This window comes from Marmota marmota, unplaced genomic scaffold (genome assembly GCF_001458135.2).
Source record: "Marmota marmota marmota unplaced genomic scaffold, marMar, whole genome shotgun sequence".
Taxonomy (NCBI): Eukaryota; Metazoa; Chordata; class Mammalia; order Rodentia; family Sciuridae; genus Marmota; species Marmota marmota.
The window spans coordinates 31649149-31665760 of record NW_026000108.1 but is presented as its reverse complement, the minus strand read 5'-3'; the positions used below and the strand labels follow the sequence as shown (position 1 = coordinate 31665760).

General features: G+C 35.9%; 1 protein-coding gene across 1 annotated transcript in view; it reads right to left on the bottom strand.

The window, feature by feature from the left end:
* The window catches only part of Nsun7 (NOP2/Sun RNA methyltransferase family member 7), a 37933-nt gene extending 21327 nt beyond the window's left edge, over window positions 1–16606 (bottom strand). The window contains exons 1-7 of the mRNA XM_015482060.2: window positions 16373–16606; window positions 15669–16069; window positions 11867–11925; window positions 11371–11501; window positions 3615–3767; window positions 2965–3148; window positions 1555–1765 (exon numbers count right to left, since the gene is read on the bottom strand). Of these exons, the coding sequence (XP_015337546.1) occupies window positions 1555–1765; window positions 2965–3148; window positions 3615–3767; window positions 11371–11501; window positions 11867–11925; window positions 15669–15981 (1051 nt within the window). The 5' untranslated portion in view covers window positions 15982–16069; window positions 16373–16606. The remainder of the gene's footprint in view (window positions 1–1554; window positions 1766–2964; window positions 3149–3614; window positions 3768–11370; window positions 11502–11866; window positions 11926–15668; window positions 16070–16372) is intronic.
* Between the last annotated feature and the right edge of the window lie 6 nt (window positions 16607–16612).

Genomic DNA, 16612 nt, shown 5'->3' with positions numbered 1-16612 from the left:
ATTTCTTTCTAGCCATCAGTTTACTTCTTTTTCTTTAGCTTTAATTTACTGATAAGCCCATCCATCTTTCTTCCTCTTTTTTCCCCCTTTTTATTTGGTACTGGAGATCAAACATGCTCTACCCCTGAGCTATATCCCACTTATTTTTTAATTTCATATTTTCCCATTTTCGAATTTTCTTTGGCTTTGTGGGAGGAGCAGCGCTGGGGCACTTTACCACTGAGTTATATCCCCAGCCCCTTATTTATTTATTTTTATTTTGAGACCAGGATCTCTCTAGGCTTTGAACTTGCAATCCTACCTCAGTGTCCTAAGTACCTGGGATTACAGGTGTGTTCACCTCATCTGTCTTGGTTCCATTTTTTAAAATAATAACTATTATTAATATTATTATAGTTTCCATGTCTCTGCTGAAATCTAAAGCTTGCTATTCAATTCCTTCAACACATTAATCATAAATTACTCTGAAGTCCGCATCTGATATACTCAGTATGTGGATCCTGTGTGGGTCTGATTCTATTGTAGTATCTTCTATTTATTTGAATCATATCTATCACTTCTTGGTATTTTGGCAAGATCAAATGTAGAATCTGTTATTAGGTTAATATTTGAGTCATTACTTTTCTTCTTTTTTATCTATTTATTCAACTGAGTACCAGACATTGCATTTGGAAAAATTTAAGAGTTAATTGGAAACTCAGGATGATGTTACTTTCTTCCAGAGAGAATTTACTTTTGCTTCTGACAGGCGAAGAATGGGCTAGTTAAACCTGGGCACTTGCAGTCTTAGATCACCTTGTCCAATTGGGAATTAAGATAACTGGAATCTGGGCTCCATGATCATTATCCTGTGCTCTAAGAAAAATCGTCAGTATTTATCAGGTTACTTCTTTTGGTCAAGCCCTGAATTCTACCTTTTGCCTTTCTGGCCTTGTGACTCTATCACAGTTTTGCTCACTTTTTCAGTTTCATTGAAACTATAATAAAATGTGATCTTTAGTATATACATTTGAGTGGAAATTTTCTTAAAAAACAGGAATCCTAAAAGATTTGGTTTTTAGACCTTCATATTATCTTTGTCAATTAAGTCTTATGTTAATATATTCTGATTTATTAAATGATGAGCCCCATCTATTTGAACCAAATATTTGGGTCTCAAATTATGTTCACAACTAAATATCAAACACTGTTCCAAAGTACAAAGATATTAATTACTTTAACCTACAGTTGTTAAATCAACATTAAAAAATAGGGCTGGGGCTGGGGCTCAGTGGTAGAGCAATTGCCTTGCACATGCGAGAACTGGGTTTGATCCTCAGCACCACATAAAAATAAATAAGTGAAATAAAGGTATTGTGTCCAACTACAACTAAAAAATAAATACCTTTAAAAAACATTAAAAAATAACAGCTGATGCAATATAGATGAGTGAGAATTTTAAGAGTATAGTTTATGGAGATTTTACATTACAAAAAATAAATTAATTTGAACATTTTTAACGTCTTTAAAATCCTGTAGAACAATAATCACCAAACAATACATATTTGTACGTACTTTTACATCCCATTTTTGTGAAAAGGTTGTTTAAGTCAGGATCCTTCTCTTGTGAGTTTACTCCACAAACAAATATTTTTGAATTATTATCGTTTGTTAGGACTGACATATGGGCAACTGTGTACCATGAACCTGTGTTGACCATTAAGACGTCATCATCCAAATTTATTAAAGACTTTACAGAATGAACAGCAAGACTTCGAGATTTATCCTACAAAATAATAGTATGATGAGAATTTCAAAGAATATGACTGAAATATAAGCTGACTTCTTTTTGTTTTAGATAAAAGAAAATACTTGGTAGGAATATTGAAGAGCTACCTCGTCCTTTTTAGTTTAAAATATCATTATATATGTCTAAATAAAAAGTTTACAAATATATCTTATAAATATATTTATAACAAAGACCTTAACTTCATTTAGCCTAAGTAATTACTATCATTTGATTTTTTTGTATAAAAGACAATGCTAAAATCTCTAAAATATAATTAATAGATTAGAAATGTCTTGTCTTAGCTCCCATTCTTACCACTTCATGAAAATACATTCTCTGGTTATTGCCATTTTTTCTTCCCCATTACATTGTCACCTAAACTACTACTAGCTCAGAGAGATTAAAATTATGAAGTCTGAAAATATTATGAAAGACGATTTGATGAACTAGCTTCTGCTGTTGACCTCAGGTTTTTTGTTGCTCATTTTTGTGGTGCTGGGGAATGTAACCCAGGGCCTTATGCATGCGAGGCAAGTGCTCTACCAACTGAGCTAAATCCCCAGTCCTTGACCTTAGTTCTTGATAAGGAGATTCTGCCCAGGAATTCACCTTAGAAGTCTAATTTGAGTCAAGAATTAGAGTCGAAGAATATAAAAATGAATTTCACCTAATTATTTCATTTCATTGAAACCACAGTATGCCTCACATTCTCTGCCTGTATTCATATCAATTATGTACCTCTTACAAATCAAATCTATGACACTAAATTAAAGAGAGCACAACATGATTTGTTTTTTATATGCAGGATGGCCTAATATTTTCCCCAGAATTGGAAGAAAGAAAAGATCTCATTGTAGCTTTTCTCAAATCTTTTCTTAGAAGAAAAAAAAAAAGAAAAAAGCTTCTTTCAAATCTTAGAAGAAAAAATAAGTGCATCTTTCAGTTGTCAGTAATCTCATTTATGAGTCTTGAGAGGAGAATATGTTCTTTACAACTTCATGTGAGACTAAGATGACAAACATAATAGGAACACTGACTATGGAGTTATTAATTTTATTCAAGGTGACAATTAGGCCTTATAACCTCCCTGGTAATCTATAAAAAATATAAACAGTGAGGTATTATTTTTAGGTAGAGAGATTCTTTGACTAAGTAGCATTGTTGAAAATTACAATGAAAGTAAATAATAATTTTACCTGAAAAATAAGTTTATAATCTTTGAAAAGATCTATATTTATAAGATCTTTTTTTAGATGAGATGGAAATATTAAGACATCATAGCAATGTTGGTCCACAGCAAAGACTTTATCATCAATATGACATACAGATTTTACTTCATTATAGCCTCTTTTCTTCAAATTAATAAAAACTTCTTCAGGGCTGTAAGTATACAACATTAAGATATATTTAATATTAATACTTTTTTTCAGCAACAAAGAAAAATATTACTACATATATTGCATCTAGTAAAACTCACAATTTTAACCAATAATAAGCTAAAAGATAATTAGAAAACAAAAGTTAACATATTTATATAATCACCTTTGGTAATTTGGTGATAAGCTCTGGAATTAAACTATGATATCTCTATAATCATTCCCCTGGATGTGCCCCTTCACCCTTAAAAAGGTAATATTTCTTATCACAATTTAAAAAAAAAAAAATTTAGTTGTAGATGGACACAGTATCTTTATTTATTTTTATGTGATGCTGAGGATTGAACCCAGTGCCTCTCACACGCGAGGCAGGCGCTCTACCATTGAGCTACGACCCCAGCCCCTTATCACATTTTTTTAAAAGGATGGCGACTTGAAGTATGAATAAAGAATTTGATTAAAACTCTTACCTGATTTTACAAGTATTTATCCAAGCATAAAGTGGCAGAGTAGAGGCCCTTAGTTCCTGTTTCCTAACTATTTCTGGCAGAATATGATAAATTGAAAGGGCATCATGTTTGATTCGACATCTTGCCAATGCTGCAGCCAATTTTGTCTTAAAACTAGAAACAGAAAATCAATTTTTGTTGACTACTGCATTTGAGACAAGACTATCCATTCCCCATTAGAAATATTAACAAATTACTTTCAGAACTTTAAACAATTCATCTATAATTTCACTTCAAATAGTTAAAGCCTAAAATAAAAATTTGTCAAGTGTGATAATAGAAATACAATAATCTTTTTCCTTTTTCTGTTTTTGCTGCCCCTGTATAGTTGTGCATTCCTCGAATATTTATATCTATTGTTAGTTGAAAAATAAATATTATTTAGTGAAAAGGATGTAGAGTCAGACAAATCTGAAGTTAAATCCAGGTTCTATCACTTAATAGCTATGTGACCTCAGGAATGTTACCTGATATTCAGGAATATTACCTAATCTTCTTTGGCCTTAGTTTTCTCATCTGAAAGGATGGTCAACTTACTTCACTATTAATATAGTCATTACCAACCAAGTGTACAAAATATTTAGCACAGTGCCTAGCCCATAGCAAGCACTCACTAGAGATTAGTTGTTATTATCATAGATGGCAATAATATAATCTTGAGAAGAGTAAAGAAATTTTATGAATCTGTATCAAATCCTGTCCAGTTCTGAATATCACATGCCTCAAAATTCCAAATAACGGAAAAGAAAAACAAGAACTGGTTAATATCACCATGAAGACCCAATAAATGTTTCATAAATGAGAATACATATTCCTAGCACTTTCATGGTAGGACTTAACCAAAATAAACCTCAACTATAACCTTGAAGAAATGAGGAAGAGATGTCATAGTTGTCATGAACTTGATGTGTGGTACAGAAAGAAATGGACATTGTCAAGAATTGGTGTCAGGTCCAGCTAATTTGCTTCAGAGACTGGGAGGCAGGACAAGGGTAGTAAGTGAGGAGCTCAGTTTTATTTCAGCACCAACTGTTAAATACTACTTTATTTTCCTTATGGCTGTATTCTCCCTTATTTAAACTACATATATCTCAACAGCACGAGAACTTCTCACCCATAAAAGTATTTATGTGGGAATGCATGTGTAGTTATGAGAAAAAGAACATGGGGCACTTAGGGAGAACAGGAAGGGTCATCAAACGTTAAACCTTTTAGGCTACAATAAAATAGACTTGTCTAGTCCTATGTCTAAATGTCACAGCAGGGGACCTAAAAAATGACATAGTACATTAATACACACCAAAGAATAAATTAATATAAAGAAAGTGAGTTACAAGGTTGGAGGGACGGGAGGGGGCATGGGGTTATTAATGATGGTGGAATGTGATGATCATTATTATCCAAAGTACAGGTATGAAGATACAAATTGGTGTGAATATACTGTGTATACAACCAGAGATATAAAAAATTGTGTTCTATATGTGTAATAAGAATTATAATGCATTCCACTGTCATATATAAATTTAAAAAATTTTTTAAAGAAAGTAAGTTACTATTCTATATTGCACACCATGAAATGTTTGATTACAGAGTATTTTTGATAAAACAATATTTCTAAATACCTACTTAGTTCAAATTTACAATAATAAATACTATTAATTCGTGTGTTATCACAGAGTTGCCCATATTCCTCTTTTACCAGTATCCCTATGCATACAGAGTCAGAGCTTCATTTCTAAATGTTAAACTATAATTATATAATTCTTGTTTAAATCTTAAATCCATTAGCTACAGAACAGAAAGTACTTGTCATGGTAAATGAGGATAATATAATAATAATAATAACATATAATAAGAATAACCTTAATAATAATATTATAACTTTAACCAACTCTTCGAGGGAGCAAGGGGTAGAAATGAAGGTGGAAGGAGTTAGACATCATTACCCTAAGTAACATGTATGAAGACACAAATGGTGTGAAAATACTTTGTGTACAACCAATGACTTGAAAAATTGTGCTCTATATGTGTAATATGAAATAAACTGCATTCTGCCATCATGTAAAACAAATTAGAATAAATAAATAATTTAATAAAGGGGGAAAAAAAGGCTCCTCCTGCTGAAACCTTATCCCAGCCTTTGGTATACTCCCCCTTAAAGAACCAGGGCCTTTTTTTCGTTGTTCAGTTCCAGCTCCTAGCAGGGCTAGAAGACCCATCAGACACTCCTCTTTTTATATCTAATTTCTGGCTTTGTCTTTATTTCTTACTATTATTTCAGACTTTTTACTTTTCCAGGCAGATCACACCTCCTGAGCAGGAACATGCTCTGTCAGGGTGCTGCTCACCCTGATAACACTGGCATCTGTTTCAGAATCTTCACTAAATAAGTGAAATAGGTAAAGAGTTTCCAAAGAAGGGCTGGAATATGAGAGATAAAACCCATAAGCAGTGTTTAAGAGGTATTTTGGCAAAAGAGAAACTCTGGAGCATTATAGGCAATTATAGGAAAAATAAGAAAATGAATATAATTGAGCAAATAAGATTTATCTGCATGGTTGTTTTAATACCCATAAGTCATTTGATATAATTTACCTTACTGTTCAACAGTATAGAAGAAAAAAAATCAATGGTTATTTCAGATTTCTAAAATTTGGATCTTTGTTTTCTTAACTCAGCAAGATTCCTTTTTTTTTTTTTTTTTTTTTTTTTTTTACTTCCTGCATTGCAGTTTTGAAAGTACCCCAGGCATGAAGCCAAGACTATTCTAAGGCTCAATTCATTTGTTTTTGTCATCTCAGGGATCAAGTTTCCAGGCTGTTTCTTGTGTAATATCCAAAACTTTTACCTAATGTATTTTATCCAGTTTTCTAGTTGCTTACAGTGGTCGGACAAGTCTGATTCAGGATACTCTATCATGATCATATAATTACATTTTTAAAATATCACCCTACCTGCCATGTGGAATGGATTGTGATATAGTAATAGTAATAGTAAAGAGTTATAGGCAGGAAAACCTATGAGGAAGCTGTCATAATAGTCTAAGTGATAGATTTTGGTGGCATCGTTTTGGAAAGAGAAGTAAATGAACAGATTCAACATTTTTGAACTTGAGTTGCAGGACTTCATGCATTAGATATGGTAGGGCCAATGGAGGGGAGGAAAGGAGAATCAAGGATGATAGCTAGGTTGATGGTAACTTCATTGTAACATAGAGGACTTCAGGCTGAATAGTTTTGGGAGGATGGAGTCACTAGATCCTTCCCCACTGCCACTCTACTCTGTTGCCTATTTCACCCCAATTCCAGCCCATGAAAGTTCAACAAATTTTTTTGCAGAAGAATAGTTTTAAGCAGGTGGGAAGGCATAGGGAGCAAGAAGCAGCAGTATCTCTCTCTCTCTCTTGTTCATGAGCTATAATTTTTTATTAGCGCTTCATAGCTAAACATAGTAGTTAAGATTCTTTCCAACAAACTCACACATGCATGGAAATCTATTTCAGTTCATGATCTCCCCCTCTTACTGGCCCTTTTCCCTCCCATCCTCCTCCCCTTCTCCCTTTCTCCTTAATTTATCATATAGTACTAAAAATCCCAGCAGCTCAGAAGGCTAAGACAGGAGGATTGTGAATTCAAAGTCAGCATCAGCAAAAGTGGGGTGCTAAGCAACTCAGTGAGACTCTGTCTCTTAATAAAATACAAAAAAGAGCTGGAGATGTGGTTCAGTGGGTAAGTGCCTCTGAGTTTAGTCCCCGGTACCCAAAAATAAAAATGAATTTTATACAAGGAATGAGTTCTTAAAGACTTTTGTGTATGTCAAAAAATGATGATAGGTTATCATCTTAAATCGCATCTCTGAAGCTGTGAATAAATGAAGAAAAGGTACAATTTGGTATAGAGAAGTATTAGTGTGAAAAAACACAAGGATCCCTGGGAGAGACAACAACAAATACAATTTTCCTAAGGAGGAAATCATTCTCATTCAATTTCTCAATAATTATTTCTTCTAACACCTTTTAAAATGAACCTTTATCCTATCAATAGATATATACTAAAATATACTTTGAAGTTTGTGTGATTCTACTTCCCAACAGTACCCACCCTAGAGCCCCAGAAGATCTTCAGAGGTTGGTACCTACATATTGTTTGCAGTTGGGAATTGGCTATGGAGGATTGGTCCAAAAGAAGGTACCTGACCCATATTGAGCCAATCAAAATTCCTCTCATGGGAATTTAGATTGGTAAATTTGTTGTTGTATTTGTTTTACCATGCTAGGGATTTAACCTAGGGCCTCATGCATCCTAGGCAAGTGCTCTGAGCCATACCCCAGCCCTACTCATGGGATTTAGAATTGGGATATAGAAATGGTAAGTATGTCTCCACTAAGAAACTAGCATAAGACTATCACATACAAGCTCAGGTATGGGGGTAAAACAGTAGGGGACTTTTCTGCATAGACCAGAGAAGCAGAGAAGACAAAAGTGCAGAGAAAAAGAGAATGAAGCAGATACTATGAAACGAGACAAAAAGATAAAGAGATAGAGAAGCAACTGGATGCAGTGGCACATACCTGTAATCCCAGCAGGAGGCTGAGGCAGGAGGGTAACAAGTTCAAAGCCAGCCTCAGCAATTTGGTGAGGCCCTAAGCAATTTAGTGAGACCCAGTCTCTAAATAAAAAATAAAAAAAGAGCTGGGGTTGTGGTTAAGCACACATAGGTTCAATCCCTGATTAAAAAAAAAAAAAAAAGCAAAAATAAAGTCCTAACATCTTTCCAGTTCCTGACTTCAGTCTCTTCCAGAGTCTTTGAATTCTATCTGTAAGAACACAATTCAAGGGACTGGGATTGTGGCTCAGAGGTGGAGCGCTCACCTCACACATGCAAGGTCCTGGGTTCAATCCTCAGCACCACATAAAAATAAATAAATAAATAAATAAAAATAAGGGTATTGTGTCCAACTACCACTAAAATATAATATTAAAAAAAAGAACACGATCCAAGTATCTATAAGAACATTTTCCATTTTCACTCAATCTAACTGAAGATGGTTTCTATTACTTGAAAGCTAGAACTCTGAATTAAAATACTGTAACTCTTTTTATGTATATTTTCCCCATCACTGCTCTACTAGTCTCAGTAATTCAATTACAAAATACAAGCATTTCTCCTACCGCATATAATGAATGGAGCATAATAATAGTATAATGGGACTGATTAATTTGGGGGAAAACCCACTGTGCTGACACCAATGTAATCTACCAGACCAGAGGAGGGCAGTGAGTATTATGGGGAAAGGGAGAAAACTGGGGAATTAGGAGTCCCTACACAGTCACACAATCTGATTCCTCTGGCCTACCAAGACATCCCCTTGACCTGTCCAACTCCTACCTGCCTCACTAGCTTCCTCAGCTAAAGTCTACTCTTGATGAAATCAGTCTGGTCTTTCTTACTTGGCTAGAGCCTGTGGCTTTCCTGGCTAACTCAGCCTAACCTCAGCTCTCATTAGCTCCTCTGAGACTATCAAGACAGCCAGGAAAGTGTCCTAAGTCCTCACTTAGAAGCATAAGAAGACTGAAACTCAGAGCCTGTCCCACAGCATATTGTTCCACCAAGTTTTCTACCCCATCCTGGATGCCTGTTCTGGAAAGCAGGATGCCCATGTGGGTATGAGGAGGGAAGTGTTTCCTCCAAAACCCAAGTGGTAAACATAGGGTAGATCCTCACTTATCTAACACAGAGTACATACATCTGATTGCTTTTGCTTTTCTCCATTCCCACAATTTCTCATGGCTGATTGACATAAGCTATGTCTATGTCATGTCTTTAATCTAGCAGCGTACCTCAGCCAAACCGGTCAGCTACTTTTTATATGGTAGCATATAAAATGTTAAAGCATAGACTCTGCAGTCAGACTACCCGAGTTTGAATTCTGGCTATCCCCTTTCTAGTTCTGTGGCATTAGACAGGTTACTTTAACCTACTAGTTCCCCAGTTTTCCCACGTTACAAGTTGGTGAAAGTAACCAACTCATATAAACAGCTTCTTAGAAATGATTGCGGCATACTAAAAGTTCAATAAAGCTATTATTATTATACTATTATATGAGTCCTCTGGTTTCAGCCTTCAATAATTTAAATAAAATGATTTGGATTTCCCATAAAAATAAAATCAGATATCAAACTAACAATTGTTTCAGACTATTCATTAGGTAAAATACTTCCTACAAGATTGTTTTTGTTGCTATATTGTACATTCTATTAAAGTTCAACAACATAGTAAGAAAAACTATAACCAACACTGTCTTAGTCTGTTTTGTGGGCAATAATAGGATATTAAGAAAATTTACGAGTAATTTTAAAAGAACACAAATTTATTTTCTCACAGTTCTAGAGGTTGGGAATTCCAAGATCAAGATGTTGGCTTCTGGTGAGAGCCTTCTTCATGGCAGAAAGCAGAAGGGCAAGGATGTAAGACAGCAAACCCACTTCTGCAAGCCCTTTTAATAATGGCATTAATCTACTCAGGAGGACAGAGCCCTCATGACTAAACAGCTCCCATTAGGCCCCACCTCTCAATACTGCCACATTGGGGATTAAATTTCCAACCAGAACTCTGGGAGACTTATTCAAACCATAGAAAATAACAACATATGGGGCTGGGGATGTAGCTCAAGCGGTAGCGCGCTCGCCTGGCATGTGCGGGGCGCTGGGTTCGATCCTCAGCACCACATAAAAATAAAAAAAAAATAAAGATGTTGTGTCCGCCAAGAACTAAAAAATAAAAAAATATTGAAAAATTCTCTAAGTCTTTAAAAAAAAAAAAAAAGAAAAAGAAAATATAACAACATCTCACTTATTGACCATTATTATGTATCTGATTCTATCCTGAGCACTTTACATGTATTAATTAATTAGTTCTCCTAACAACCCTTTGAGGTAGGCATTTATTATCTTCATGGTAGGCATATGTTGATATTTAAGATAAAAAAGGAAAAAATTTAAATTCCGTTAGTTTGTTCTTAGAAAAATAGATTTTTTTTCCTGTTTGGCAAAATGGTATGTTCTTGTCCACATCAGACTTTTACTTTTGATTCATATTAGATTTTGTTTTCAAAGACATGTTAATAAGATGGATGTGAGGATGAACTGGCTGTGACATCTGTCACCCCACTGATTGCCCAGGTTGATTTTAGCTGATCTGGCTGGCTAGGTGGGAGTCCCCTTGCTCCCTCACCACTCCATGTGCATCCCACCCGAAGCTACAAAGCTGTGTGCTTGGTCAAAGAGGATGACCTTCCCTGATAGAGGAGGAGTGGTCTTCAGTCAAGGGTATACAGACTAGCTGAGCTCCCCTGCTAGAACCTCCAAACAAGCTCTCAAGACATGAAAGTAAAACTAAGGAAAAAAGTAATAGCTGCTTCAGATGAAGTCTGAATTATGTACATGCCAAAAACTATTAAGAATTTCTAAAGATTCTCACATGTTAATACATTGAATCTTATAATTCAAGGTTTCAAAACATTTTGATTTTTAACAGGATAATCTATTCAAAATTGTTTATAAAGGAACTCAAGAAATTTATAAACTTGTATATTTCATCTTCATAAAATTTTCACACACACACACACACACACACACACACTATACTGCATACAGTTTTGCCAGTAAAAACAATGATATTGATTTTAAATATTAAACCATTTTTACTTATAACTTACCTGTTAAGAAGGTTCTCTACTTCTTGAACTTCCAATATGGACTCTTCATTATCAGAAAGAACACGATTTTGAAATTTTCTATCTTGAAAATCATACAGCATCACAATAATAAGACTGCTCAAATGATCTGGCTACCAAGAGGAAACACACAAAAAGAAAACTATACAAACAAAATCTAATAGTAACATTTTATAATCCATTATTTTTCATAACAGAGCAGGAATGTGACAATATTTACAAAGTCTGGTTAGACTTGAAAATAGGGAAGGTCTTCAAAATAAAAAATAAATCCAGTAGAAAAATTTTCAAAAAAAAATTTTTTTTTTTGTACTTTCATTAAAATGAAAAGGACAAGGGTTCAAACTAGAAGCAAGAAAGAATCTGTAGTTTGAAGTGGTCTCTGCATTAAGCAAACTAGCTATTATTTAAATATGAAAGCTTTTTAATAATTAAGAATAATCATGACATAAGCTGATTCTAAAAGTTGTCTACTTACTATTGTGGTACTTGGGAAGATATAGCTGTCGATTAACATAGTTTCCAAAATATCTTGATCTGCAAGACAAGGGAAATGCCTGTTTACCAGAGATACCAAGGCTAAAAATGAAAACTTTGGAGTCAAAATACACTTTAAATAATGCCATAAGGTAAGTTTACTTTCATATCCAAAGTGTATTTGCATTCTTAATGAAGACTTAAATTAAAATGACATGATAAAATATTTATAATCTTTATGAATCCTGGGCCCTAATGGCCCAGGCTTCACATAGAATCATAGTCAAAGAAGCACTCTCTGAATAATCAAAGTAGTCATAAAGGAATTTCAACCTTGCAATTTGTCTTTTGAAAGACATAAAAAGATACAATAATGTTAAACAACCCTTCTCTTATTCTTTTTAAGTATTCCTATGTTTTGCTAATATTTTATTTAGAATTTTTGTCCTATATTTATGTTTATGAGGTTTCAAATTTTCTTTCCTTGTAACATCCTTGACAGTGTTTCAAGGTTATACTAGCCTTATAAAATTAGTGGGAGGCATTCCCTCATCCTCTATTCTCTCCAATAGTTTGGTTAGAATGGCATTATTTCCAACTGAAATATTTGGAGAACTCACTAGTGAAGACACTGATATGATATCTAATTTAAGACCTAAGTGACAAGGAATTGTCATGTAAAGATCTGGGAAGCAGGGTTGGACAGACAGTACGCCAGGTAGAGAGAATAGAATGATTATTGCAAAGGTACTACATGGAAAAAAGTGGGATTTTTTTTTTTCCCCTTTTTGGTACCAGGGATTTAACTCAGGAGCACTAGACCACTGAGCCACATCCCCGGTACTATTTTGTATTTTATTTAGAGAAAGGCTCTCACTGAGTTGCTTAGCGCCTCACCTTTCCTGAGGCTGGCTTTGAACTTGGAATCCTCCTGCCTCAGCCTTCTGAACTGCTGGGATTACAAGCATGCACAAAAGTGGATATGATATATTTTAAAACTTCCACAGTACATGAATGTTCTTTTGTGATATAACTACTTAAACTATACTTACATATTATATGCAGTTCATTTGTGTGTGTGTGTGTGTGTGTGTGTGTGTGTGTGAGAGAGAGAGAGAGAGAGAGAGAGAGATGCTTTAGTCAGCTGAACAAAAAGCAAGGCCATCTTCAATTTGTTCAACATTTATGGAAAACCTGTTACATGTGAGGTAAGCTGAATTTAAACCTTTATTTGGGAGATGGGGAAACTAGAAAGAATACTAGTTTGGGAATATAGACTCCAATTTTCAAAGGAAATCTTTTGTGAATCATTATCCATATTTTAGCCATCAATTATGGATATATATTGTAAAAGGTAATGTTCCCATTTCATTTATAAGGAAAATGAAGTTCATAGTTTTATATCCTAGTACTTGTGAACCAATTCTGTGTCTCTGAAATCTCTTGTCTTTGTGTCTTTCTTTATCTGGGGCTTTGAGTCCCATAGTAGACACTATTAGTTGAGTAACTAAGGGCAGCGACAGGGGCACTCTATAAGACTGACCCTCAATAAAAATCCTACACGGCAAGACTCAGGTGACTTCCCAGGTTGGCAATACTTCATTCTTGTTGTCATATATCATTATCAGGAGAATTAAGCACTTGTCAATAAGACTCCATTGAGAGAAGACAACAGGACACTTGCATCTATCTGCTCCTGGACTCTGTCTTACATACTTTCCTGGCTGCTGATTCTAATCCATGTCCTTTTGCTGTAAGAAACTGTAACCTTGAGTATAAAAGCTCTGCTAGGCTCTATGAATTCTGTTAGGGAACTGTTGAACCTGAGGGTAGCCTGGATAACCCTCTGCTACAATTACTAATACACAAAAGTTAGAACCAAACCATGTGTTAAGCATTTACTAGGTTTTTCAATTTATATACTTCCCAAAATGACAGAATATGTGATTCTCTAATGATCAGATTAATATCACAGTCAGTTCCTAGGAGTAAAAGTTGACCCATTACTACATACACCTAGAAAACTCAAAGAAAGATTAGCCAGGGAAAAGATCAGCAATTTCGGGGACCTCTCTCTCTCTCTCTCTCCTTAAGTTGTTTTTGTCTTCATTTCCTTTTATTGGTTGTTCATACATCTCTTAAGAAATCATTTCACCAGTTTTTCTTTTTAATATCTATTATTACTTGAAGCATACAGAGATTCTTTGAAAAATAAACAAATTAGCTGCTAGTACTCTACTACTTTGACAGAAGTCAAACAATAGGAACAGGTTTCTCTTCATTAGTAATTCTACCTTGTTTAGCAAAAAACTGACCTTGTGGTTATCTGGTAAAAATAGAACTAGTTTTTATTTTTTAAAAAAAATCATAATGAGGCCTTTAAAACTCTAAAAGGTTAATCAGATAAAAATTCTACTTGCTTGAAAGAGTTTATGCAAAAAAAAAGGACATCCACAAAGACACAAACAATACAACTGAAAAGCATAAAACACAACCAGAGGGATACACTTAATATTTGTATAATTTAGAGATTTTGGGTTTTCCTTCTCCTACTTTCTCCAAAAATGATGGTAATGAGATCTAATCACCCATTCACAAACTCATAAATGAAAGAGACTCTCTATTTTATACAATAGAGTTTTACTGTTCCTGTAAGACCTTAGGGATGAAATCCTGTTTTGTTTTTCTTAAATCATGACTCTCTGAATATAAAATATATAAGCCAAATGTGAGTTTACAAATATCATACCTCTTCAAGGTGTCTCTTTGGGAAGCCATATGCTCATCAGTTTAGTCAGGCTGCCAGTACTCCCAAACATTTAGGGAAATTATTTTTGGACCTACATGCAATTTACAAACCAGTATAACATTTATGGTTACAACTAGTACACAAACAAAAGACTCCTGACCTTTTGACAGATTTCCTCTTAGTAACAATATCTGGTATTTTCCTAGAGTCAGCTCCACACTCAGAAGTTGATAATTAACAACCACAGGGGAGAGAATCTGAAACATTGGGACTGGAACCCTGGAGGCAGAGAGGGGAATTACACTGAAGTTGGGCTCCCAAAATTAAAGCTATCTGCTAAAAATGGAATCATCTAGGCTGGGGTTGTAGCTCAGAGGTAGGGGGCTTGCCTAGCATGGGCGACGCCCTGGGTTTGAACCCCAACACCACGTAAAAATAAAGACATTTTTAAAAGATGGAATCATCTTAATTAGGGTTAATGGTGATACTCATTTTTTAAATATTGCACCTTTTCGTTTTATTTCATCTGTTTTTTCCAACATTCTCTTAATGGTTTTATGTTTATGCAAGCTCATAAACTAATATATAAGATGTATATACAGGGAATGGAAAGACACTCAAGGAGGCTCTTGTTCTCCCTACTAACAGAATCGTTTCCAGTTCATTTTATTTATTTATTTTTTAAATATTTTTTTTAGTTGTCAATGGACCTTTATTTATTTATTTATTTATATGTACTGCTAAGAATCGAACCCAGTGCCTCACACATGCCAGGCAAGTGCTCTATCACTGAGCCACAACCCCAGCCTCCAGCTCATTTTAATGACCATGCAGTAAATCTAAGGACAAGGCACTCGGCTAGGTACTGAGAAAAATGGAGCTAGATCCACTACAGCTTCCTTAATTCCTTGACGTTTGCAATTAACCAACGATGTGCACATGGGTAAAACTAAAAAAATTTTTAAAAACCTGATGCGTTTGAGGGACTGCATTTCACAGATTCTCTCCTTATCGTTTTATTCTAATGCTCATCTTCAAGACTGGTACTACTCACACTTCAGGGTACTGAAAGCCAGCTCATAGGACAACCGCTGTACAGATTCATCCTCAAACTCGGGCAAGGACGGCAGGGGTTCATTCCCGTACTTTATTAAGATCTTATCTGACGACTTTTCCACTCGAATACCCTGAAAAATGTTCGCTGCCAAAACGTACACGGAGTCCGGGTAGCCCGTTTTTTCGGGTACAATAATCGAACTTCTTTGGGTGGATACTGTGCCACCTGACACCTCCAGGGAAGCGAATTGGGAGATCTCCTCGACATTGTTTTCGTCCGAAAACTCCAGTTCACTTGCGGAGTTCAACATGTTTGCCCCTTGGCTGTCGTTAGCTCAAGCTTCAGTGACAATTAAGATGTTCCGGGAAATGGTTTTCCTTGTATCTTAAGCATCGTCTCTGTGGAAAGAAAAGGTTATCTCGGTCAATCACTATTTCTGCAGCACCTCTCTGGACGGCCCCTTGGTTGTGGCGTCAAAGACTACAAGGTGGCATTCACTGGCCGGTCCAAGCATCCCATACTGTGAGTCAGACGAGCCCCAAGAGAAACTTCCAGCACTCAGAAAGGAGAGGAGAGATGGAGAGCCGCTTCCCAAGAGACGAGCGACGTTTACCGTGGCCAGGGAGGGGACAGAGGGCCCCAGTGACCGCAACTGCGGCCCCGCAGGCGCTGGTCCCCTGCTCCCACAAATCCGCCCTTACCCCGAGGGCGGATGTTTCCCAGAGCTTTGGGGACAGCGGCTGCCTCTGCACTTTGGGCACTGAGGCTGGTGTCTGCAACAGGCCCTCGGGAGCTCGGGGCTGAAGCGGTGGCGTCTGCAGCGGTAGCTGCCCGCGAAGGCCGTTTGGTTCAAATGCAGCCACTCCCACCGTCCAGGTTCGGGCAGGGGGGGACACGGCCCCCAACGCTGGGCGCGATCGGGCTCCGCGAAAGGGGGCGCG